At 37.5% G+C, this 27,564-nt stretch overlaps 1 protein-coding gene across 2 annotated transcripts in view; it reads right to left on the bottom strand.

Annotated features, from left to right (window-relative positions):
* Positions 1 to 27,564, bottom strand: part of ARMC3 (armadillo repeat containing 3) — a gene marked incomplete at its 5' end in the record, with an annotated part of 86,839 nt that overhangs the window by 51,429 nt on the left and 7,846 nt on the right. For both annotated transcript variants that reach the window (XM_084868341.1, XM_084868340.1), the window contains 6 exons: positions 2,741 to 2,924; positions 3,800 to 3,994; positions 6,782 to 6,957; positions 7,197 to 7,265; positions 18,662 to 18,787; positions 23,400 to 23,517. In XM_084868341.1, coding sequence (XP_084724467.1) covers positions 2,741 to 2,924; positions 3,800 to 3,994; positions 6,782 to 6,957; positions 7,197 to 7,265; positions 18,662 to 18,787; positions 23,400 to 23,517 — 868 coding nt within the window. The remainder of the gene's footprint in view (positions 1 to 2,740; positions 2,925 to 3,799; positions 3,995 to 6,781; positions 6,958 to 7,196; positions 7,266 to 18,661; positions 18,788 to 23,399; positions 23,518 to 27,564) is intronic.

Genomic DNA, 27,564 nt, shown 5'->3' with positions numbered 1-27,564 from the left:
GTATAGATGTCACTCCAATAAAATCAACTTGAAAATTAAAAATAAGTTTTGGTGATAAGTGGACAAATTTGAACCCATGTGCACTGCTGATGGAAATATAGTTTAGCTACTAGGGAAAACAATATGGCAAATCCTCAAAATATTAAGCACAGAATTACCAAATGACCTAATAATTCCACTTCTTGGTATATACCCCAAAGAATTAAAAGCAGGGACTTGAAGAGATATTTGTACATCCATGTTAATAACAGCCTTATTCACAATAGCCAGAGGGTGGAAACAACCCAGATGTCCATCAGTGGATGAGTGGATCAACAAAATGTGGTGTATACATACAATGGAATACTATTCAACCTTAAAAATGAAGGAAATTCTGACACATTCTAAAAGTAGACCTTGAGGACAGCATGCTAAGTAAAATAAGCCAATCACAAAGGGACAATTATTGTATAATTCCATTTGCATAAGTATTTAGAAATCATAGAGGCAGAAAGAATGGTAGTTGCCAGGGACTGCAGGGAGGGGGAAGGGTTTAATGGGGAGAAAGTGTCAGTTTTGCAAAATGAAGCGAGTTCTGTGGGTGAATTGTGGTGATGACAGCACAGTAGCATGAATTTACTTAATGGTTACATGAATTTATTTATTGGTTACTTAAATAATTAAGATGAAAAAGTTCTATTATGTGTATTCTATGACAATTAATAAAAGAATAGAACTTTCCTTTTCTTCCATCAAAGCCTGCTTCTCTTCTTCAGTTCCTATTTCTATGAGTTTCACCCTTCTACTTCCAGCTGTGGAGACCAGAAAGCTGGCTTATCCTAGGCATCACCTGCTTCTTCCCCCAGTGCATGTGGTCACTCAACAAACTGTCCTGGCCATTCTCCTTGCCTCTGAGTCCATTCCAAGCACCATGTCTCTGTTTCAGGATACCTTCACCTCTCTCCAAAATTCCCCCAGCACCCCCCTTCCTCATCTTTGCAACAAAAGTGCTCTTTCTTTAAAAAGTGAAAATCTGCAATGTTCCCTCCTCTTTCTATGTCAATTCAAGGCTCTTTGTTGCTATCAATATAAAGCTCAAAGTCCTTAACTTGACTTAGAACATCCATTAGCGTTTGGTTCCTCATTACTCGATAACCTTAACTCTCAGTTTTCTGCTACCTTCTATTCACTGACCATTCTGAAAACTTTCAGTTCTGGACCTTACCAGGCTCAGTCCCCCTCTGGCCTTTACACACACTGTTCCATCACCTTTCGGTGCTGCTGATCCTCCCCACTTCCACCAGGAACTCCTCTGCCAAGCCAGTTTCCATTGTTTACTCTAGGTTCTAGTCTGAACAGGTCCTTTCTATTTCAGGAAGCCTTCTCTGATCCAAGTCTGCCTTAGGTGGCCCTCCTGGGGTGACCTCATTCTTCCATCATCAAACCCATTTGCATTGTGATTGCCTATTTATCTGCCTGTTCTACCTTTATTGACACCAGGGAGCTGGATTCAGTAAATCATTAATAAATGAGTTAATAAATAGGTCCAGAGAAGCTGTAGTTCACGCACAGTCACACATCGAGGTCAGTGCTGTGCCAGCGGTGGAACTAGTAGTAGAACTAAAACACCAGACACTCTCCGTGCAGTGTTCTTCCCTCTGCTGTGTCACATGAAGGTGATAAACTCGTGAAACTCACTACCCCCAAAGGGGCTGACACAATCTCGAGCAGCCCAGCCACACTAATCCAAAGAGAAGTTGAGATATACACAAATTTGACCTTGTTCCTGTCTTCCTGCTATCCTTTCATTGGGTCTCAGACAGCTGAGGTCTGCGATAGGCAGCAACCAGAACTGACCAGATATGGTAAGGTCTAGTTCCATCAACCAACTTTTGCCAATATTAAAAAACTTGTTTTTTATAGCCTATCTTTAGATATGGCACATATAATGTAACTCAAAGGCACACTCTATTTCAACTATGTACCAGACAGTGAAATTTGGCTTTGTATTAAAACTTTGCCCTGAAGAAATCCAGTATGGGTTGAAAAGAAAATGTTTCCCATAATATACACAGAGACATATATACAGATATGAGTATATTTGTTTAGAATATAAATCACTTAAACTAGTCAGAGTTGTTATCATTTATATGAGGAGTGATGTGGAAGGGGAAAAATAAAGTCACATCTTTTACTAAATCATATACTCCAAATATACATAAATTAAAACTATAACTTCATCTTTGGAGCTTGTGATATAATTAATCTCTCATATTTTACAGATTTATGCCATTATGTCTTGCCACTGAAATGAAATTGCATTATGTATAGAGTATGAGCATATTATTTTTCACAGCTCTATAACATGGCACTGACTCAGCTGAAATCTGAAATTACTACATAGATATCATTCTAAATGTGGATTTATTGAAATAATGTTTTCAGGATCACAAGCAATGTGCATATTCTGCATAACTCCAAAATCAAGAGAAATAAAGAATTAAAACTTAATTTAGGACTTATTCATTTAAAATAGATAGGGTTATAATTAAATCATGTTCTGTTTATTATATCTTTGACAAAGCAATATCTATTTTAACTCACTGGCATTAAGATGAATTTTGGTCTTAAATAGTAAGTATAGCACTATTCTCAAATTGTCATTTAAACACAGACAAATATTCTAGTGTTTGCTAGTACTAATCAAAATCAAGAATACAGACGGAGTATGTGTGCTTAGACTCCATAAATTGAGACATACGGTCATAAGCTGCTTTCGTAATTGCTTTTGCTGCATTCTTCTGAATATCAGGAATTGTAGAGTTTTCTGCAAATGTTAAGAGCTTCTTAAGACCCCCTGACTGTTGAATCTGCACCATGGTATCCTTATCTTCAAGGCAATTGGCTATCACTGAAAGCGCTTCTATATGAAGGTCATTCAATTCCTAACAATAAAAGCAAACACAATTTTAAAAAGTTATACTAAAATAAATTTATACTTTCCAAATTTTACACAAGAGAAACTCTGGTCATTCAGAACATAATGTAATTGATTTTGATGGGACAGAGGCCCCAGGAAACAGTTCTGCTCATTAACATGACATCACTCTCCCTGACAGTTTGCCCCAGGTTTTCTCATCTCCCTACTCCAAAGGGTTTTATAGATAAAAACAATTCCTGGAAACTTCTGGTAATGATATTCAAGTGAAGGTACTCATACAATGTTTCACCAAAAACAATGTTCAAATCTGGAGAAAACATTTTTGAAAAAGCAAACAGAAGCTGAAGGAAATTATATTCCTTACAATTCCCAACTGGTAGAGAGGGGTGTGTGAGTGTGTGCTTTCCTGCCTGAGGAATCTCCCAAATCCCCAGAGCAGTGGAAACTGCAGCCTCACCTGAGCTAGAAATTTAAGACGGACATCCTTAAAGTGAGAGAAACACAGATAGATGCGCCACACAGAAAGATGCTGTGTGGAATACCACGACAGTGTTTTGATTTTCTTTAGATAAATACCCCAAAGTGGAATTGCTGAGTCATATGGTAGTTCTGTTTTTAATTTTTTGAGAAACCTCCAAGGAAATTTTAAAAATTATTTTACAATGGCCTTTATCATTACTCTGATTTAATCAAGCTGATAAAACTATGTAGCGATAAGCAAATTAGTCCACTATATTTAGTACCATGCTTAAATATAATAAAATTTTATTTTACAAATTCTTCTAAAAAATTAAAAATATTCTACAATTTTCATATTTTATAACAACATTTAGGAGAGATACATTTCCTCATAGACAGTTGAACAAATGTTTTAAATACCTTAGTTTCCAGAATCTTAATAAGGTGATCCATCCCTTGATTATCTCTTAACATTGCTCGTGACAGCTTATCATTTGTAATAACACCTAAGGTTTTGAGAGCCAACAACTGAATAATTGGATATTCTGACTTAAAAAGCTCTAATATAGGAGGGATTGCATTTAGTTCTGGAAGTGTAGTTCGACATTTAAATTCCTGCCATAAAATACAAATGATCAAATAAGTAAATTTTAAAGCAAAATATAGTCTCAATAATAGAGAATTTCAATTTTCTAACAAAGAATATTCTAAGTTATAGTTTTGAAATCTTTCATTCCAAATTCCTTTTCAAAATAATTCATAAACGAAAATAAGCAAACCCTCATTCGACAACACCAAAATATTTATTGTAACTATGCAGACATTGCCAATAACAGGAAACAGACATATCTATGACTTTTACAGTATCTATTGTTTCTTTATTTTAAAGCAAGTTTTTATTACCATGAATAGTATTACAATGAAAGCTACGCATAATGAAATTCTTTTCACATTCTCTGTCCTGTGTCAAATAGTATTTGATAAAATGAAATTATGGCATCAGTTCTTTATTATCTTTATTCAAAAGGAACGTTTATGAAATGAAATGCTATTTGCAGGCCTTGTGCATGCAAATTCACATCAGGTTTAGTTCAGACACATGACCTTTATTTAAGAAATTTACAATATCAAGGGGTCATTAGAGTCTAGGCAAATTGCTCTGCATTGTCTATAATCTGGTGTGTGTGATTTGGTAGGAAGGAGTTGGCTAGAGTGAACAATGGAGCAAACAAGACAAAATGCCATGAAAAGCTCCCAAGCGCTGTCAAAACGTAAAAAAAAAAAAAAGTATTAAGAGTGGAAAAGGCCTCACTTACAGCTTAGCTTTCCTCTAGCCATCCTTCAGCTGTTAATATTCAGCTTCCTTCAGACATAAAAAACGGGTTTTGTGTTGAATTGTACCCCCCCAAAATATAGGTTGAAGTACTAACCTTCAGTTCCTAAAAAATGTGACCTTATTTTAACAGGGCCATTGCATATATAACTAAGTTAAGGCCATAATAGCTTAGTGTGGGTTCTTAATGGTATCCTTATAAAAATTGGTGTCTTTATAAAAAGAGAAGAAATGACAGAGGGAGAGACTGCACTGCTACAGCTGCAAACCAAGAGACACCAAGGATTGATGCCATCATCAGACGCTGGAAAGAGTCAAGGATGGGTTTTACCCAGAATCACAGAGGGAGCATGCCCCTCCTGACACCTTGATTTCAGAAATCCAGCTTCCAGCACTATTAGAGAATAAATCCTATTGTTTGAAGCCACCCAGTATGTGGTACTTCGTTACGACAGTCCTGAGAAATTAATAACACGATTATTAACTAGTGCTTCTGTTATGAATAGTGGAGGTCTTTTCATTCCTGTTTTATTGATGAAAAAAGTATATGGGAACCCGGCCAGTGTGGCTCAGCTGATTGAGCATGGTCCCCTGCACAAGAGGCCACCAGTTGGTTCCTGGTCAGGGCACATGCTGGATTTTGGGCTCTATCCCCAGTGGGAGGCGTGCAGAAGGCAGCCAATTGATGTTTCTCTCTCATCAATGTCTCTCTTTAAAATTTTATCCCTCCCCCTCCTCTCTCTCTAATATCAGTAAAAACATATTTCTTAAAAATATTGCCAAAAAGAGCTGGAAAGAAACTTGGGATGTAAAACACACACACTCTTGGAGGATTGTTTTGGCCTATCGGGTAAGGTAAAGCCTGCAGTAACCAGAAAAGGGAAACAAAGCTGAGCTGTCCTCTCAGGATGCCCCTTTAGGGAGAAGCAATGGTAACACCAGTCACTGCCCAGCCAAGTGCAAGGGCTGCTAGGCCACAAGTGAGTGCGTTTGCTGCATTTGGCATAAGCCTCCTGGTCTCTCTTTTTCTGTATGATACGTCGAGACCGTTTAGCCAGAACCCTCCCTCATCTTTGCTTTGCCATCTCTCCCTTTCACACTCTACTGCTGGCTACTTACAGTGGTATATTTGTATTTTCAGTTGTTCTAAGCTAATCAAGTGTGTGTGAGAATTGTTCAGGAACCTGAGCGAGAAAGGAAGCAGAGAAGGATGTCCATAATTGCTCATAGTGTCAGGGAACCGACCTGCTGTGGGTGTAAGAGTTCGAATGTTGCCCTGGCCGGCCTGGCTCAGTGGATAGAGCATGGGCCTGCGGACTGAAGGGTCACAGGTTTAATTCCAGTCAAGGCCATGTGCCTGGGTTGCTGGCTCGATTCCAGGGGGGAGTCGAGGGGGGGGGGGAGCGTGCAGGAGGCAGCCGATCAATGATTCTCTCTCCATTCCTCTCTGAAATCAATAAAAAATTTAAAAAAAAAAAAAAGAGTTTGAATGTTGCGTTGGGAGATAGGAGCAGAGGTGGGGAACAGAGGGCAAGCCAGGCTGGGGAGAAGAAGGTAGTCAGTTTCCATTACAAAAGAGAGCAGAACAGTGAGGTCACATCTTACAGTTGTGAATGATGAGTTCTGCTCAGTGTCCTCAACTCACAGGCTCTCACCAATGAATACACCTGTTCCAAAACCCTGAGACACCGAGGAGGGCGTCTATCACTCCCACTGTGCTCGGGGCACCAAGGCTAGATCAATAGGTCAAACCTAGTTAAACATGAATATTAGATTTCCCGTTTCAGAAGAAATACATTTTATCTAGTATAATCCCATCTTAATTTGTAAACCATGCCATTCTTTTAGAATTAAAAATGCATCTCTAAAATGCCCTTTCATGGGAGACAAATACTTGCAAAAATTGAAAGGAATCTACACTAAACTTCCTTTATACCTGAATGATCACTACTAAATAGTACTAAGAAGTACTAATTAAAACTGGTGAGTTTCAAGCTTTTTCTTTTTAATAGGAAAGTAAATCCTACAATCAAGTTTTGGTCAAAATACATTTTAGGAATGAAACTTACCTGGACCAGGTTGTAAATGCACTCAATGGAGTTCTTCTTCACATCGGGGTCGGGGCTGCTCAGCAGTCTGATGAGGGGCTCTAAGCCACCGTGTTCGAATATCTGCACTTTGCTGGTATACTCCGCAGACATGTTTGCTAGGCAAAGACTAGCAAACTCGTGGATGACTACCTCTTCTGCATGTGAAAAATAAATGACATGAGTATGCTAAATACCTATCTAACCATTACTTTAAAACACGTTCTGAAAACCAAAGCTCCACAAATCTTACCTTGGCTGGAGCCCCTCTTGGTGGGAGAGATTTTAATGACAACTCACAATTGATATTTCTTAAGCAGTTTTAATAAGTAGTGTAATCAAGTGTGAAAAGTTCACCAGTCCCATTTTTTAAAATACATATAGGATGCCAATTTACCTTCTGGTGCAAGCTGAGCAATAACAGAGTTCATGACATCTAACTCTCTCAACAGTTTTTTAACATCATCTACAACAGAAGCAAAATATTAATGTTTATTATTAATAATGATAATGGCCATGTTTGTTGATTAGTCCCTTATGAGATAGCTTCCACTATCATTTTTTACAGATAAAGAAAATGAGGCTCAAAAGCCACACTGCAAATAAATAGTGGGGCAGGTTTCACACCCAGGCCTGCCTGACCGGACACAAGGAGCCTGTGCTCCTTGATCACTGAGCTATTGTGCTACCTTCTATAACACTAGAAAAAATAACCATAAACCTGTAAAATGTGATTAGAACATATGCCAAAACTAGTGCGTAATTGTGCCCTACACTTGTTTAGTATATAACAGTAATTCTTTTTTTGTTTTGTTGGAACAGTGTTTTTATATTTATTTATTTATTTATTTATTTATTTATTTATTTATTTATTTTTAAAGAAAACTGCCTGAAGGGCACTACTTTTTAATTTTTATTTATTTATTTTTTTTTATTTTTTTAAATAAATCTTTATTGTTCATATTATTACAAATGTTCCTCATTTCCCCCCCCCCTCCATTGTTCTCCTCCACCAGGTTCCCACCCTACCCTCTGCCCTTTCCCCACCCCACATTGTCCTCATCCATAGGTGCAGTTTTTGTTCAGACTCTTCCCACACTCCCCACTCCCCCTTTCCCCAAGAATCATCAGTTCACTCCCCTTCCATACCTCTGATTCTATTATATTTACCAGTTAATATTGTTCATCAGGTTTTTAAATTCCCTGGGTTTTTAGATTCACTTGTTGATAGTTTCGTATTTGTTGATCATAATTTTTATCTTTATTTACTTTCTCTTCTAAAAGAACCCCTTTCAGCAATTCATATAATTCTGGTTTGGCGGTGATGAACTCCTTTAGCTTTTTTTTTTATTTGTGAAGCTCTTTATCTGGCCTTCGATTCTGAGTGATAGCTTTGCTGGGTAGAGTATTTTTGGGTGTAGGTTCTTGTTATTCATCACCTTGAATATTTCTTGCCATTCTCATCTGGCCTGCATGGTTTCTGCTGAGAAATCAGCTGACAATTGTATGGGTGTTCCTTTAGAGATAACTACCTGCTTTTCTCTTGCTGCTTTTAATATTCTCTCTTGTCTTTTGCTCTTGAGATTTTAATTATGGTGTGTCTTGGTGTGTTCCTCTTTGGATTCCTTTTGTTTGGGGTTCTGTGCACTGCCTGGACTTGTAAGTCTATTTCTTTCCCCAAGTGGGGGAAGTTTTCTGTCACTATTTCTTTCAGTATGTTTTCAGTATTTTGCTCTCTCTCTTCTTCTGGGATGCCCATAATTCTGATGTTGGTTTGTTTGAAATTGTCCCAGAAGTTTCTTACACTATTTTCAATTTTCTGGATTCTCTTATCTTCTTGCTTCTGTGGAGCAGTGTCCTCTGGCTCTTTGTGTTCCAAATCTTTGACTTGATTCTTATGATCTTCCATTCTGTTTTTAGGACTATGTATAATATTTTTTATTTCAGACAATGTATTCTTTATTTCTAGTTGATCCCTTTTCATCTCCTCATAGGTCTCATTTATTTTATCGACCTTTTCTAGGAAATTCTTGAAAAACCTTATAAGCGTGGTTTTGAACTCTATATCCAGTCTCTTCTTGTCCTCCATATCTTTTCTTTGTGATCTATTTCCTTGTCTCGGAATTTTCACAGCTTCCCTCAGTTGGTAGGGTGGCTTTGTGTGCTAAGGTGTCCTATATGGTTGAGTGGGTCAGCCTCCCAGTTACCTGAGGTGGACAGTCTTGGTGTAGCCCTTTGTGGACTTTGTGTGCAGTCTTATTGTTAAGCCTTGCTTGTTGTTGGTACCACTGGGAAGCGTTGATCTCCAAGCCAATTGGCTATGAGGATCAGAAGTGTCTCAGTTAGGAGGGTTTCTGTATTCTGCTTGGATGGGGCAGAGTCTTGGGGTGGCACAGACAAGCTTTGGTGAAACCCGAAAATTGGTTGCAGGCATGCACACCTCTTTGGTATAGGCGCAGACAAGCTTTGGATTCCTGTCTGCCTCTCCCTAGGAGAGTCCTATTGGCAGCGAACAAGGAAGCTAGCCACTGGAAGGGCTTCTGTGCTCCGCTTGGATGGGGCGGAGTCTCAGGTGGTGCAGACAAGCTTTATTCAGCCCCTCCCTACGAGGGTCTGGTTTCTGAGTCCCGCAGTAATGGCTGCTGGCTTCACACACCTCCGAGAGATCTCTGCCCACTGCCTGACAGTCTGGCCTCTCCCTGTCTGGGGCCATCTATCAGAGCAATAGGGTGGTTCTGTTTTCCTCCCACACAAGAAAGCCAGCCACGCATTAGCTGTCCGCCCTCTCCGCGGGCAGGGAGTAAGCCAGCAGCGAACTCAGCCCACCCTCTCTGCTCTCCGCAAGCAAGCCAGCAGCGAAATCGGGCAGCCGCCTTTTCACACGCACAGTTCTCCGCACCTTCACAGTTCCTGAGGTTCAGTGTGCCTTCTCTCTCCTTCCCAGATGGTAGAGCCTCCTCTCAGCCAGCCGTTCGGCACTTCAAGGAGATGTTTCCCCTGTTTCCCAGTTCTAAATTCAAATTTGTTGTGGTAGGCTGCATTCAGGTGTCTACCCTATGCTGCCATCTTGGTTTCTCCCTCTGAAGGGCACTATTTTTATTATTTATCTTTTTAAGATATATTTTATTGATTTTTTACAGAGAGAAAGAGAGAGGGATAGAGAGTTAGAAACATCAATGAGAGAGAAACACCAATCAGCTGCCTTCTGTACACTCCCTACTGGGAATGTGCCCACAACCAAGGTACATGCCCTTGACTGGAATCGAACCCGGAACCCTTCAGTCAGCAGGCTGATGCTCTATCCACTGAGCCAAACTGGTTTTGGCGGAACAGTGTTTTTAAACTTGATTTTAGTAAAATTTATACAGAATATGCATAAGCATTATCTTCAGCCTTTTTTATATTAATACATCTGGTTTACATTTCATTTCATTATCAAAATGCCAAAAATGCTTAATGATAAGTTCACTGATTTCTTTAAAGTTCATGTTTGTGTTATTTATATGAGCCTAATCATAGGTATGGCCATGCTTCTTTTTTGCCATCCTTAACCCCCCTTTTCTGAGAAATAGAGCATGGCTGCTACTTTTGTTTTGCAATTTTTCTTCTTGGTCAGTTATCTTTGTCTGTAATCAAAAATTAGCATTACCAACATTTTTGAAAAGTTCACTTTGTAGCAGCCAAAGCAGATGGTTGCTGGATGAATTCTTCCACATTAATTGCTGGATATTCTTGCCCCCACCCCCACCCCTACCCCCACCCCTTTTTTTGACACATTTTCCTGTGAAATTTAGGGATGTGTCTATTCTTCAATTTATCTGTTTCTGTTCAAAATTGCTAAATGAGGGCCAGCAAAATGATAGCCAGCTACATGTATGTGAATACGCCCGAAGTACAAACAAATAATTGAACTTCTGAGAAGTGTTGTGTCCCAAGGTGGAGGAAATCATTTTATAGTGGAAACTCATTTAAAAGACACGTTATCTCCACAGGCTAAGAAATAATAGGTCATTCTAAGTGTTCCGGTGAACTGTGGAGATCTGCACTCTCTGGCAGAACCTATTGGTATTCTCTTCTCTCACGAGCTCAGTGTGTATTGCTAGGAATGATTTTTGGGAAGGCCATAATAAAGTCTCCTCTTTTTCTGGGCTTCTAGCTCTCCATCCCCCAGTTGGTATACAAAATAACCTTCCACCAAGTAAGCTTCAAAATTTCTGCTGCAACACGGACCATGAGGTCCAGAAGGTTCAGGCTGCGTGTACTCTCTGCACCTCTGACTTCTCTGTGGGAAGGATCTGCTCCCCCGCGGGGAGAGGCCCCTTGCTGCCTCTGTGTGTGACACCATGTCTTGCTCTGTGCCATGAGATCCCTTTCCACCTACGAATGTAGCCCAAATCTGTTCAACAACAGATCTCTTAAGTCCATTCACTAGACCAGTTCCTTATGGTTCAATGGACAATTCAGATTCACTGGCAGCTTTTGTAAATTGGTGGCATCATTGATCAACTTATTATTCTGCTTTTTGGCAGCAGATTATTCAAAGAATCTTTCCTTGAGGCTAAATCTGCAAAAAAAAAAAAATAATAATAATGGGTAAGCTGTTACTTTCATCACTTTAAACACAATATGGATCTCTGTCCCCTTCTTTTTCAACAGAGGAAACTCTCAGATATGACAACTGAATAGAATTTCCAACTTGTGGTTTGATCACATGAACATGTTCTAGTTAAACAGTATGACACCTTCAAATGTAATTGTTTCAGAACTGCCAGCACCTTATTTCCTGGAGTACATCATGCAATCTGTTTTACTTGCATCCTTATTTACATTTTTTCCTTTTATTGAATTCACTGGGTGACAATAGTTAACAAAATTATACAGGTTTCTCGTGCACAATTCTAAAACACATTGCTTGAACATCTCCCATGCCATTGTAAGTTTATTCTTGTGTATGGTGTAAAAGGCAGTCTAGTTTAACTTTTTGCATGTGTCTGTCCAATTTTCCCAAACCATTTATTGAATAGATTATCATTATCCCATTGTATGTTTTTGCCTCCTTTGTCTAAGATTGACTATAAAGGTGTGGGTTTATTACTGGGCTCTCTAATTCTGTTCCATTAATATGTAAGTATCTGTTTGTATGCTAGAACCATGCTGTTTTGATTAACTATAGCCTTGTAGTATAGTTTGATATCAAGTAGTGTGGTTCCTGAACTTATTCTGTGGTTATTTGGGGTGTTTAGTGGTTCATATCAATTTTTGGAATTTTTTTTCTAATTCTGTGACATATTCCATTGGTATCTTGATAAGAATTGTGTTGAATCTATATGTTTTGGGTAGTATGGGCATTTTAATCCATGAACATGGTATATGCTTCCACTTATTTGTATCTTCTTCAATTTCTTTTTCTTTAGTATCTTATAATTTCTGAGTACAGGTCTTTTACATCCTTGATTAAATGTATTCAGAAGTATTTTATTCCTTTTGAGGAAATTATGAATGGGGTAGTTTTCTGATAGTTCATTATTGGTATATAAAAATGCAACTGATTTCTGGATATTTATTTTGTATCTTGTTACTTTGCTGAATTCATTTGTCAGTTCTAGTAGTTTTTTGATAGAATCTTTAGGGTTCTCTATATATAGTATTAAGTCATCTGCAAATAATGACAGTTTTACTTCTTTTTAAAAAAATATATATTTTATTGATTTTTAAATCAATAAAGGGAGAAGGATAGAAAGTTAGAAACACCAATGAGAGAAAAACATCGATCAGCTGCCTCCTGCACACCCTCCACCCAGGATGTGCCAGCAACCAAGGTACATGCCCTTGACCGGAATCAAACCCGGGACCCCTCAGTTCACAGGCCGACGCTTTATCTACTGAGCCAAACCAGTTTCAGCGACAGTTTTACTTCTTTCTTCCAATTTGGATGCCTTTTGTTTCTTCTTACTGAGTGCTGTGGCTAAAACTTCCATTACTATGTTTAATTAGGGTGCTGAATGCGGACATCTCTGACTTGTTCCGATCTTTAGGGAAACATTTCTAGTGTTGTCCATTGGCTACAGTAAACCCTCAAATTTGCAGATCTCAAGGTACTGGATTTGGGGTTTAATGGATTAAATTTCTAGTCCCTATGTTACATGTGAAAAATAACACCCTGTTATGTTAATCTTAAAATGCTTTTAACCAAGATTTGCTTATAATTAACAGGTTATTTTTTTGTTATTAATTTACTGTTATTTTTAACAAATTATAGTGAATAGGCCATATGTTGGAAAAATACTGTAGTGATTTTGCCCACAGAAATAAATATTATTAGTACATATCTACAACTATACTCTATATATTTAAATCCAAGAGTCACCACTCATAAGAAATGTTAAAGGAATGATCAGCATGTGATCACACCGCTTCACATGTGGTAATTGGGTTCTGATGTTTTGTGGCATGATCTTCTGCAGCAATTTTAATGCCTGCTGGCCAGCGTTCCTACATATAGTGAGATGTGCCCCAGTTGGATGCATTTGTTTACTCCAGTGACTTGTAAATGCACACATTTACTAGGCCTACTCAGTATAAGTTTAAAATTACTGCAATACATATAGAAAACTTTTCTGTGAAATTTAGCTTTTCATACATACTTAATTTCAATTACAAAAATGTGTCTACATAACTTAAAAAAGGTAAACTAATTTGTCAGATTTTTAACACGCACATTCAGGAAACCTACTTTATTATATAATGATCTTTCATCTTTAACGGACACCCTCTCGCCTGAATTAGTCTGTTATTATTGAGGTTTTATTATATGATGTTGGCTGTGGGTTCGTGATATATGTATGACCTTTGTTACGTTGAGTTATGCTTGCTTCCTCTATTCCCTGCTGAGAGTTTTTATCATAAATGGATGCTGGATTTTATCAAATGCTTTTCTGCATCGATTGATATGATCATGTATTTTTTTTTATCCTTCGTTTCACTTCTGTAGTATCATGTTTATTGATTTGTGAATATTATACAATAAATCCCACTTGGTCATGGTGTATGATCTTTTTAATATATTGCTAGATTTGGTTTGCAAATATTTTGTTAAGGAATTTTTTTAATTGACTTTGGAGAGAGGAAGGAAGAGGGATAGAGAGATAGAAACATGGATGAGAGAGAAACATTTATCATTGATTGTCTGCTTCCTGCATTCCCCTCTCTGGGGATGGATCCTATCACCTGGGCATGTGTGTGGGCTTGGGTACAGCAGCACAGCGCCAGCCTGAATGCAGCTGAGCTCAGAGACTAAGCTAGAAGAATTGGGGCAGAGAGTGAATGGGACTAAACTTTGTCAGGGACTGATGTGAGGCACAGAATTTCTGAATCTTGGCCCTTCTCCCACTGCAGAATTGATGGAGATGAGATACCAGGAACCTGGGGACAGTCTTTCATTTCTACTCCAATAACAGACCATAGTACATCTCATTCTTATTGCATGGGCCACTGAAATGCTTTTCTCATGACCCTGTGGACGAGTCCTATTGGCACCAGCAGCACTACCAGGCTCAATGTGGCTTCTTCTGTAAATTCTTCGTTATCAGGCTAGTCTTCAGTTGGTTATTCACGATGACTGTTCTAAAATTCAGTTGTCATTCCATTTTGGTCCTGGGAAGGGGTGAGTATAGCTCCCACCTACTCTGCTGCTATCTTGGATTTCCCTACAATTTGTTGGTTGCATAATATTGGTCCTCTAATTTATCCTTGACCTTGTATATGCTTACATCAACCTTTTCCTAAAATGGCAAGCTCTTCAGATTGCCTTAAAGTGATACAAAGTCTAGGCTTCAAAGGCTACTTCTCACAGGGATCCTGATGAACTCTCTCTTTAACTGACTTCATTAAATAAGTCTCTGTTTTAAGGCCTCATCAAACTAAATACAAACTTTCAATTAAAAAAAGACAGCAGCTCTATTTTGATAAAAATGTTTAACAAAGTAATTTACATGCCTGTCTCAAGTGACTCAGGCTTAACATAGGCACACAGCTCAACCACTCTAGGGAAAAAAAAGAAGCAAGAATTTGTTTGCAACTGCCAAAGGGAAAGATGGCTCTCATAGCAATCCTTTTAGCACCTGGAATTCTGTTGAAACTTCTGTTGGTTTATCCATTATGAACATAGTTATATTATTGAGTGCATAGAAAACGTATGAAGAGTCAAATTTCTGAAGAATCGGCCATTTTTTAAAGACTTCCCAAGGATGATAAATTAACTGTGTATTTAGAGATTATTCTGGAAACATGACTTTTCATTGAGATTAAATGACTGCTTACTTTTTGTTCTAAGTTTTCCATGGGCATGTGTGAAAATGAAGCAATAGCTGATAATGGCTCTCTTAACAAAAAAGGAAGTTCACACGAAGTTGAGGATGCCATGTGTTTAATCTGTGTCCACAATAGAACAGATAGAAAATCAGTTCAGTTAATCCCCAAACTGGTTTGTGTGTGTTGTTTTTTTACCCAATTCATAGAATCAATGGAAAGCTCTTAGAAGTTCACTCAGCATACCTGAGACTCAAGCATTCAATGGAGACCTTGAAGGCAGTAAAGTTCTTTCCATTGTTAAGCTTGGTGGTTGCAGATTGCACTGGCCCTTAGCACTGGTCCTTGTCTAGCAACCAGCTTACAGAATATGGCTTGGTAGGTCTAAGAAAGTCAATTCATTTAGTACCTAAATGTAACAATAATTCTTAATATTTTTGGGTCACAGATTCCTTTAGAAACTCATGAAATTACTTCTATAAATCTGCTCAGAAAAAGAGTTTGTAACCAGTTTGAAGGGCTTCACAGATTATAAACTTCCTATATATTGGAACATGAGAATCCTATATAATAAAAGAGTAATATACAAATTGACTGTATCTCTGCTACACCCACAAACCACACCCACAAGCCAATCAGAATCAAATATGCAAATAAACCCAACCAAGATGGCTGTGGCCACGGAGAGCAGGAAGGAAGCTTGGGTTTCCCCAGCAATGGAGGAAGCCAAGCTTTCCACCTGCCCTTGCCAGCCCAGGCCTCCACTCAATACTACAAAGTTTCAACAATAGAAGATAAATAAATCCCAACAAAAATGATGGCAGCCACAGAGCTGAAGAGAGCAGGAGGTTTGAGTTGCTCCCGGAGATGGGAGAAGCTAAGCTTTCCACCTGCCCTGGCTGGCCCAGGCCTCCATTCCAAGTAACAAAGTTTCAATTATAGAAGATAAATAAATCCTAGATACTAGGGCTTCCGCTTGGGTCACCAGGGGGCGTGGCTGGCCTGCAAACCACAATAGGCCCTTCGCCCAGACCACCCCACACACCAAGGGAATCCCCACCCTGATCTGGGACACCCTTCAGGGCAAACCAGCTGGTCCCCACCCATGCACAGGCCTCTATCCTATCTAATAAAACAGTAATATGCAAATTGACCATCATTCCAACACACAAGATGGCTGCCCCTTATGGTCAAAGATGACTGCCCACAAGATGGCCAGCAGGAGAGGGCAGTTAGGAGGGACCAGGCCTGCAATGTTTGAGCAGTTGGGAGCAACTGGGCCTGCAGGGAAGGGAGTTGAGGGGAACCCAGGCCTGCAGGGGAGGGCAATTAGGGGCAACAGGCTGGCAGGGGAGCAGTTAGGCACCAATCAGGCTGGCATGGGAGTGGTTAGGGGGTGATCAGGCTGGTAGGCAAAAGCAGTTAGGGCAATCGGGAAGGCAGGCAGGTGAGCAGTTGGGAGCCAGCAGTCCTGAATTGTGAGAGGGATGTCCCAGATTGGAGAGGGTGCAGGCTGGGCTGAGGGACAACCCCTGCCCCCCCGTGTACAAATTAAAATGAATAGAAATTAAGAGCTAAGTAAGCAGGAAGAAGTCATAGAGGATTAGACATTAAACTAGAAAATATAAATATAAACAATAAATTATAATTCTCCTTTCCAAATGATATGCATTCTCCAATATCATTTAGAAGGAGAACCTGACTTAGCATTCACACTAATGTTAAGGATTATAAAATATTTGGTAAATAAAAAGTCCGCTAAACTATGAGTCAGAGAGTAAAGTTCCAATGCTAGAACTAATCTTAGTTCTGTTAATAGCCACCTGCATGACTTTGGGCCAGGAACCTAATCCTTTAGGGATAATTCTTGTTTTTAAAATGAGGAGTTGTACAAGAGGTATTACAAAGCACCTTTGGTTCTCAAATTATGTAGTGTGTAAACAGAATAAAAACATAAGAAAAATTTTAATTTTCCTTTTTTTGGCTATAAATACATTCAACACAGCACATTCAGTACGGCAACCCTTGAGATAAGTTTACGAAGTCCCTGCAATATAAATGATTACTACTCCATTTAACTTCTCTGTGCCTCAGCTACCTCATATGTAAAGGAAAAAATAATAGCACCAACCTCATTAGTGATTTAATACATAAACAGCACGTACAATAATGCCTGGTAAGTACTACGTTGTGTTGACCGATGTTATCATAATCCAAGTTGATGGAACACCTACTCCCTCACAACTGTCCTCATCCTGCTCTCATCCCCAGAAACACTCCCAGAGCCCCACCACAGCCACCATTTGGAACTCCTGCAATTGCTGCCAGAACCCCCTCCACTAAAATTCCCGATGGAATCCAGTTTCTCCCCCACACAGGTGCTGCTCCTGTAGTCTCCGCAGCTGAGGCGGTAAAGGCACAGATGCCAGACAAAGCTTTCTTCCCCCTTTCCTCCCCAGCCTCCACTCACAACTGTCTCTGAAGACACTCAGGCCATGGTCCCGCTGGACACCACAGAATAAGGTGACGCCACTGCCTTCAACAGTGTCCAAGGAAAAGGAGAAATAGGGGGGCAGAACATTGGGGGAAAGTATATATACAGGGAGAAAGTCTGATAGTTTTAGCCAAGTGCTATAATAGAGACATGTTCATTCCTAGCATCCTGAGGTTCATGTTAGAATTCAGTCTCCACCAATAATGTAATTTTTTATTATAAACTAGAGGCTTGGCACATGAAATTCGTGCACAGGGCTCTCCAATCCGGGATATCCCTTTCACAATTCGGTCTGCTAGCTCCTAACCACTCACCTGCCTGCTAGCCTGGTCACCACCAACTGCCCCCCTGCCAGCCTGATTGCCCCACACAGCCTACTGTTCAGTCATCCATCCGGTTGTTTGGCTGTGACAGACCCTCGCATTTTATATATTATAATTACAAAGCTTTTTGTTGGGTAACTCAGAAACCTACCATTATAGCATGAAAATGACTTACACATGAAAACTTACCCTGTTCATTAGTGAGAGACTGCTTTTATTTGCATGATTTTGGTCAAACTGAAATTCTAATAAACATAATAGCATATTTTAACTAATATTATTATTCCATCCTATTAAATATATGAAAATATTCAAACAAATAATAGATCTAATTTAAATGCATGTCTGAATTTTATTTTGGCAAAAATATCATTTGTGACTTCAAAGAATAAATGTATCAAAACTCTTTACCCTGACTTTCCTTCACTATGAAATACATATGAAGAGTAACTTACATATAGTCAGACAAATTACATTATACTAACTCAAGAAAAAAACTATTTCAATTTTAAAAAATAATAATTGTTCTCCTAACTAGTAATTCTGGAACATCACCAACTTAGAGAGTATTTGCACATGTTTTTATATTTTAAAAATATCCCTTAAAATCATACATTTGGTACATCTTACTTAACTTTTTTGTTAACATTAACCTTAGTTCAAATAAAATTAAAATAAATATCTTAACATTAAATTTACAAGGCATTTATGAGATTATTTTAAAAAGTCTTTACTTACTATTAGAAGCCATGATTCCAAATATCATAGTGGCATTTCTTCTTACAATTTTGTCTTCATGGGTGAGCAGTTTAGTTAAAGGTTCCACTACTCCAAGTTCAAGGAGGGTTGCTTTATTTTCCTCACCTGACATTACAGGTAAAATAAAACAATGCATGGCTACCATCAATTTCACAAAACTTCTTTGTGTTATTCCAATATCTTATTTGCCACCTGCCTTTCCCATTCCTCTCCTTCCAGATGCCTTTCTCCCAGACTCAATTTTTGAGCACAGGTGTCTTTGCTGTCTGCTGCTCTTCCTTCCCCCAGGTTTATCAAGCTGGCTTCCTCTTGCCATTCAGTTCTCAGCTCACCCTGAGCCTCCTGAGAGGTTTCCTTCCCCTGTCTGTCTGATGTTGTCACCACCTCCAAGTCTTCCTTATCTCTCTTTCCCCTGCTTTATTTTCCTCATACCACTGAAGGACCTTTCTGCATGGTTTGCCTACTCTGCTATAACTTAACTTTCCATGAATACAGATACCCTTTCTGTTCTATTCCCTCATATCCTTACTCAGTGCCTAGCACAGTGCCAGTTATGTGATGACATACTTAATTGAATGATTGCTTAGTTATAAAATTAATCAACATTCATAGGAGTATGTTATTTATTTTCTATTGCATGATGGTCTCGAGTTATTTGTGCTATTGATTTTTTATTTAATTCTATTGTTGCATGGCATATTTTTTTATCATTGGAATTCTTTTAAATTGATTAAGGCTAGTTGATGGCCCAGAATATGATCTATTTGAAAAATGTTCTCTATACACTTGAGAAGAATGTATATCCTGCTATTTTTGGAGTGGTCTATAACCATCAATTAGGTTAAATTAATTAATATTGCTGCTTCAATCTTTTAGTCTTATAATGATTTACTATTTATTTATTTTTTCATTAATTGGGAGGTGGGCATCAAAATCCTCAGCTACAATTGTGGCTATCTATTTCTCCTTGAATTTCTAGTTTCATGTATTTTAAAGATGTGACATTAAGTAATGACTGTTTAGGATTTTTCATAGCCTCTTGATTAATTGATTCCTTTATCATTATAAAATGACTTTCTTTACCTTTGCACTATCTTTTCTGTCTACTTTTATTATATTAATAAATGTGCTCTTTTATTTAAAAAATAAAATAAAATAAATATTTATTTTGTTTGGTATTATCATAGGATGTTTTTTTCATCTTTTTACTTTCAAATAATTTGTGTTATTATATTCTAAGTGCATTACTTGATGGTGGCATGTAGTTTGGTCTTGCTTTTTATCCAAGATAACATTCTCTCACTATTAATTGAAGTACTTAGAACATTTTGCATTCAATTTGATTTTTGATAGGGTTAAATTAGCCATCTTGTCATTTGTTTTTCTATGCCCCATTATTCTTTGTTTTCTTTTTCTTTCCCCCTTCTTTGTATAAACTAAATATTTCTTATTTTTCTATTTTATTTACTTCATTAGCTTATTTCAGCGTTTTTCAACCGCTGTTCCGCGGCACACTAGTGTGCCGCGAGATGTTGCCTGGTGTGCCGTAGGTGCAGACAAGACAAGAATTTTATAATTTTTCACTATTTTGTTTACTTAATATTTCATAATAAAGTAATTATAAAATACTTTCTTTGTGTTTATTTGATTCCTATTCAAGAGAATTACTTTATATATAGTCAATATAGGCACAGAGTTAAATTTTTTAACATTTTCTAATGGTGGTGTGCCTCGTGATTTTTTTCATGAAACAAGTGTGCCTTTGCCCAAAAAAGGTTGAAAAACACTGGCTTATTTGATATATTTTTGTACTGTTATTTTACTGTTTGTATTAGGGTTTGTAGTATACATCCTCTGACAGTCAACTTTCAAGTGGTAATACAAGAACCTTACAATAATATACTTCCATTTTTCCATTTCTACCTTGGTATTGTTGTTGTCATATATCATATTCATATATTTCAGACCACAATATATGATTATTATTTTGGTTTAAAATAACCAACTTGCTTTTTAAATGATTTCAATAATAAAAAAATATCTTAAATGTTACTATTTCTAGTAGTCTACCTTTATTCTTTGTGTAGATCCATATTTTAATGTGGCATCATTTGTGTATACCCTAGTGATTGAGTTTTGGTGAGCTTCTTAGATCTGTGGGTTTGGGGTTTTCATTAAATTGGGGGTATTTCTTCAATCATTTCTTCAATTCTCCCCCCCCCCCCCGCCCCGTCTTTTATTTCTTTTAGAAATTCTAGTCACTATTGATTTACTTTCAATTTACATTTTGATTTATATCTTCATTATGGGTTATATTTTCCTGCTTCTTTTTCATGCCTGGTAATTTTTTATTGGATGCCAGACATTGTGCATTTTACCTACTTGAGTAATAGATGTGTTTGTATTCTAGAAATTTGTTCTGGGACACAGCTTCTTAGAAATAATTTGAACCTTTTAGATCTTTCAGAACACTGCTCAATCTAGGGTAAATTATTTCTAACTACCAAGACTCTGTATTGTGCACAATGGCCCATGCATCCTGAGGTTTTTGGTCAGCTCTATTTCTGGCCCTGTGTGAGCACCAGGCACTGTTGCCAATAATCCTGTTGGATTCTTTGACTTCAAGTAATTCTTTCACATGTACATGCTGATCAGTACTCAGCTCAATACCTGACTGGGATGCTTTACGGATCTCCTGAGTTCTCTCTCAGTTAACTCTGTGCTGAAAACTCAGGACTTTCAGGTCTGATTTCTCAATTCAAAGAGTCCAATAGGCTCTGCACAGGCTACCCCTTCTTGTGCTGAAACTTGGAAACTCTGAAGTCAGTAAGCTCAGGCAGTCATAGCACTTCTTTCCTTTGTTTTCTGTCTCTCAATGGTCACTGTCCTTCATTGCCTCATAGTCAATGTTTTGCCAACTGCTACTTCATATATTTTGTCTATTTTATTGGTTATTTTGGTTAGATGGTAAATCTGGACCCTTACTCCATCTTGGCCAGAAGGCAAAGTCCCATCATTTATCTTAGACACTATTTCAGAAAATAATGCTAGTAAAAAACACCAGACTTACAATAACTTCTATATTGATTAAACATAAAATACATGCCTTTCTATTTATTTATCTCATGTTATATAAAAGATGATATGTAATTAGGTACATAGGACAGCCAGGTGAATTATGATGATTCTATAAGGCTGAATGAGACTTATGCTACCAGAGATGCATAATCCAATGTCTCCATGAAATGGATCCAGTATTCTATATAATCTGTTCATAAACTATACCTTCCAGAACCACTCTGGATTTTGTTTGGATTCCCAATGATGACAAGAGTGACATAATGAGATGAGTATTTTATCATTTGCTAATTGAATATTGTTTTTGTTCTATCATACAAGTCCTCAACCAATGTTCAATCACTTATTTAAAATCAAATTGTTCCTTAGTTTAAAATATCTTGTTAAAAATACACTAAACTCTTCAAAATTAAAATGGTATACAGTATAATAAAAATCTAATTTTACCACCATTGGAATGAGTTAAAGTATAATAATATTTTATGTTTGTAAGTCCTCAATGAGTAAATCTCTCAATAGAATTAGATTTGTAACATTTACAATGTTTTAATAAACTTTTTTACAATAGTTTTATTTTCACAGAAAAATTGTAAAGATAATACAGGGAGTTCTCACATATCCCACACCAAGTTTCCTCTGTTATTAATATTTTATACCAATTTTGGTACATTTGATACAATTTGAGCCATTATTGATGTTATTATTAATTAAAAGCAATAGTTTATTCAGAATTCCTTAATTTTAGCCTAATATTCTTTCTCTGTTCCAGGATCTTATCTAGGATTTCCCCCATGAGATTTCTTATCACATACCTTAGCTCCTCTTGGCAGTGGGAGGTACCCAGGATTTCTGGCTACATATTTGTAGAATGTCTCTGAGTGGAAATTTTATTCTTTTTAAATAATAATTAGACTGGGGTTTTAGGTTTTTGGGGAAAACAACACAGAAATAAAGTGCCATTTTCATTACATTGTGTCAAGGGCACTTGACTTATTGACAAGATTATCAGCATGACCTATCACTGCTGATGTTGATTTGATCAGTTGGCTGAAGTAGTTTTGCCAGGTTTATAACTATAAATTTATTAATTGTTCCTTATTTCCTTACTGTACTCTTTGGAAATAAGTCACTAGGCACAGCCCACATCTAAAGAAGTTATATTTTGCCTCCTGGAGAGCATAGTATCTACATAAGTTATTCAGAATTCTTCCACTTGGGAGGTTTATCTTTTCTCTTCCATTTATAAATTCACCCAATCATTTATGTATTGAAATATACTCATGGATACTTATGTTCTACTTTGGGTCATAGTCCAATACTACTTTATTTTGTTGCTCAAATTGTTTGGCTTTGACCACTGTGAGCTCTTTCAGATCCTGTGTCATTTACAATTTTTTAAACAATAAAGTCTTCAAAACGACTCTTCTCCCAGTGAAAAAAATTACTCCTTAAGATTAAGTTAGGCACTTAGGGAGACACATTATTTTCAGGTGCTGCAATAAATGATATTCTGGTTGTCTGAAAGAATTCATCTGATAAGAAGTAAGTAAAAGATTGGGGAGAAAAGTGCCCCTTATGTAGTAAATATTTTAAGCAACTAATGACATAGAAAGACAAACTTAAAAAAAAAAATCCAAACCTTTTAAAGCAAACTTATAAATGGCTTCACATGCTTTGGCCAAAATTTCTTCTTCAGGAGAATTAAGCATTAGCACCACAGTTGCTACCTTTTTGCTTTCAATTGTTAATGGATCAAACTGAAATGCAGAGAGAAATATCAGGTTCACATTTGAGCTTTGAAAAGCACATAAAAAATGAATGGTGTCTTGAGACTTAAATAGAACACAATCTTACAAAAAGGATGTGGTCACTGCTCAGTAAATGCATTGCAAAGTTTTTACTTAAAAAGCATCATTAATAAAGCATCCACACTGACAGCTCTGGAAAGCCTGGTGTATGGGGGAAAGAGCAAAGCATTTTGGAATCTGGCAGACTTAGTCTCTCAGTTTAGCTATGTGGAATCAAACAAGTTACTTAATCCACTAAAATTTTAGTTTCCCTTTCTGTTTAATAGGCAAAATTATTAAGGAGATAATTAGAATATCTACATACCACACTGAGCACATTGACACATAATAGATGCTCATTAAATAGCATATGACTATATATGACTTATTAAATAGCAAGTATATTCTTAATCAATACACAAGAATCCTTAAGTACATGTATATAGTAGTTGCCCTGACAGTCTCAATAATCTGCACCTGCTTTCTGATTACTACACTCTTTCTCAGAAAGTAGCTATTACAATTAAAACCCAAAAGAAAACAATATATAAAATTGGAAAAAGTCTGGAACAGAGGAAGTGATAATATAAAGAAAAAGTATGGGACTGTAAGAAGACCGATTAGTATATCCTGCTGTGATCTTGAGAGTCGTGAGAATCCACGTGCAGTTGAATGAACCTATGGACTTTCTTTGTGAAGGAGAAAATATATTATTACACTATTTCTATTCCATTTCCAGAGACTAGTGGAAAGGTGGGGGGGGGGGGGGAGGGGGGGGGAGTGCAGGAGGCAGCCAACCAATGATTCCTTCTCATCATTGATGTTCCTATCTCTCTCTTCCTCTCCCTACCTCTCTGAAATCAATAAAAATATATTTGAAAAATAAAAAGGGAAAACAATACTAGGAAAATTTAAAATAGGAATGAATGTTGTATTCGTAGTGATAAAATAGGAGCTTGACTATATAGAAAATATATAATAGAAAGCTGAAATAATATTGAATAATAAGGAAAGATGATGTATCAGCACATAATCTAGACCTTCCTTTCAACCAACTTTCTTTTTTTTTCTTTTTTAAATATATTTTATTGATTTTTTTACAGAGAGGAAGAGAGAGGGATAGAGAGTTAGAAACATCGATGTGAAAGAATTATCAATCAGCTGCCTCCTGCACCACCCCCCCCCCCCGCCCACCCGCCCCCGCACTGGGGAATGTGCCCGCAACCAAGGTACATGCCCTTAACCGGAATCGAACCTGGGACTTTTCGGTCCACAGGCCAACACTCTATCCACTGAGCCAAACCGGTTTCGGCTCAACCAGCTTTCTGTTGAGGATAAGCAACAATGTTCAGAAGGAAAAGGATTATAACACTAGAAATTTATACCTGGGTAAGTGATCATTCATACATGAAAAAGACATGTTCAGGCATTCACAGACTCAACAAGTATATAAATAACTCCAGCCAGAATTGGGGAGGACAAAATATAAAAACATTAGTGCTGGATTGAGACAATAAAATATGTAGTTAAACTCAATCATAATGATGTTGTGAATCATAATGTAATTTTAAAGAAAGGATTCCTAAAGTAATAATGACACGTTATAAGGAAGGGGGGAAAGCTAGACTCTAGTGTTTTTTTTCAACAAAACTTGTGTAAAGGAAATTTTTCGTAAAGGGAACAGGACTGTTGTCTGTTATTGCTCATTCTTTACATTGATAAAAATACAGATTTAGATATGTGTATCTTTAAAAATATATATATTTTTATTGATTTTAGAGATGAAAGGACAGGGAGCGAGAGAAACATCAATTATGAGAATCATTGATAGATTACCTCCTGCACATCCACTAATGGGAATTGAACCTGAAACCTGGGCATGTGCCATGACTGGGAATCAAAACGTGACCTTCTGGTTCATAGGTCAAGGCTGGACCACTGAGTCACACCAGCCAGGCTAGATATGTGTATTTAAAGGCTACAGATGAGTAGTAGGAGTTTCCCAAAACAGAAAGGTTAACAAGGGAAAGTTGCTCAATTCAGAAAAAGAAGATACAAAAATATATATATATATACCGCATGAAAACATAGCAAAGAAATACCAAAAATGTAATGTAAAATGATAGAAATAAAATAAAATATATCAATGATCTGAATAATTATCTATATGGCAAATAAACCTTATTAAGATACGAAGATTGGGTTAAAAAGCAAACTCTACTCTGTTTTTTTGTGGTCTGATAGATATTTCTTTCACTTGATCTTTAGGAATACAATATCTCTCTGATCAAGTTACAAAACATTTTTATTACCCTGAATATTTCCTCAAACTCCTTCCCCAAAACCCTCCCAGAAAGCTAACCATTATTCCTATTTTTAAAATCATAACTTTGTTTTTCCTGTTCTTGAACTTCATATAAATGGAATCACACAACATGTACTCTTTCACATCTGCCTTCTTTAGTTTAGCACAATGTCCCTCAGATTCATTCATATTTTCCTATAATTGAGTCATATTTTTATGGCTATATGGTATTCCATTGTATGGATATACCAGTTTGGCTTCTTTTATTTCAGTTTGAAGCTATCTATAACAGAAGCATAATATGCTAATTAGACCAGACAGCCAACGACCTTCCAGACATCATTTCAGATGTCCTTCCGGAAGAAGCCATGATGACAGGGGCTGAGGCAGAGGCAGTTAGGAGTGATCAGACAGGCAAGTGGTTAGGGGGCATGAGGCATGCATGCAGAGTGGTTAGGGGTAATCAGGCAGGCAGGCAGGTGAGCAGTTAGGAGCCAGTGGTCCAAGATTGCAAGAGAGATGTCCGACTGCCAGTTTAGACCTGATCTTTCTGGGGAATTAGGCCTAAACTGGCAGTCAGACATCCCTTAAGGGGTCCCAGATTACAAGAGGGTGCAGGCTGGGCTGAGGGACCCCCTTCCCATGCATGAATTTCATGCACTGGGTCTTTAGTCATAAATAAAGCTGAAATAAATATTCTTGTTATTGTATTTTTTGTGAATATATGCCTTCATTTCCTCTGGCTATATTCTGAGGAATAAAATTGATGAGTCACAAGATAGATAGATATATTTACCTTTCACAAATATTGTTGAACAGATTTCTAAAGTGGTTTTATCAGTTTACATTCTCAACATTTATTAATAAGAGTTCCATATCCTTACCAACACTTGGTATTATCAGTCTTTTTAATTTACCTTCTAGTATTTTTAAATTCATATGCTTTTTATTTAATTTAAAAAATTTTAATGTTGACATTATTGCAGAAGTCTCCCTCTCCACCTTTGCCCTCTTCTCTCCCCCCCCCCTTCCAAATTATTGTCCATGTCCATGCGGTATACATATATGTTCTTTAGCCATTTTCTTCACCTTCTTTATCCAGCAGCATAAAGCATAATCGCCCCTCTCCCCCTGGGCACCAGCAGTCTATTCCATGTATTCATGCTTCTGGTTCCATTTTGTTCATCAGTTTATTTTGTTCACTAGATTCCACATATTAGTGAGATCATATGATATTGTCTTTCTCTGACTGGCTTATTTCACTTAGCATAATATTCTCCGGGTCCATCCATACTATCACAAATAGTAAGGCTTCCTTCTTTTTTACTTCCACATAGTATTCCATGGTGTAAATGTACTACAGCTCCCCCCGCCCCCCCCCCCCCTCAAATACTGATGGACACTTGGGCTGTTTACAGATCTTAGCTATTGCAAATAACACTGCTATGAACATAGAGGTGCATGCATCCTTTCTGATTGATATTTCAGGATCTTAGGATATATTCCTAGAACTGGGATTGCTGGGTCAAAAGGCAGTTCCATTTTTAATATTTTGAGGAAACTCTATACTGTTTCCCACAGTGGCTATATCAGTCTGCATTCCCGCCAGCAGTGCACAAGGGTCCCCCTTTCTCCACATTCTTACCAGCACTTATCATTAGTTGATTTGTTGATGATTGCCATTCTGAACAGGTGTGAAATGGTACTGCATT

Source organism: Pipistrellus hanaki (assembly GCF_964339955.1).
Source record: "Pipistrellus hanaki genome assembly, chromosome: 1".
Classification (NCBI taxonomy): Eukaryota; Metazoa; Chordata; class Mammalia; order Chiroptera; family Vespertilionidae; genus Pipistrellus; species Pipistrellus hanaki.
The sequence above is the reverse complement of the archived record's forward strand: the minus strand, read 5'-3'. Positions and strand labels throughout refer to the sequence as shown.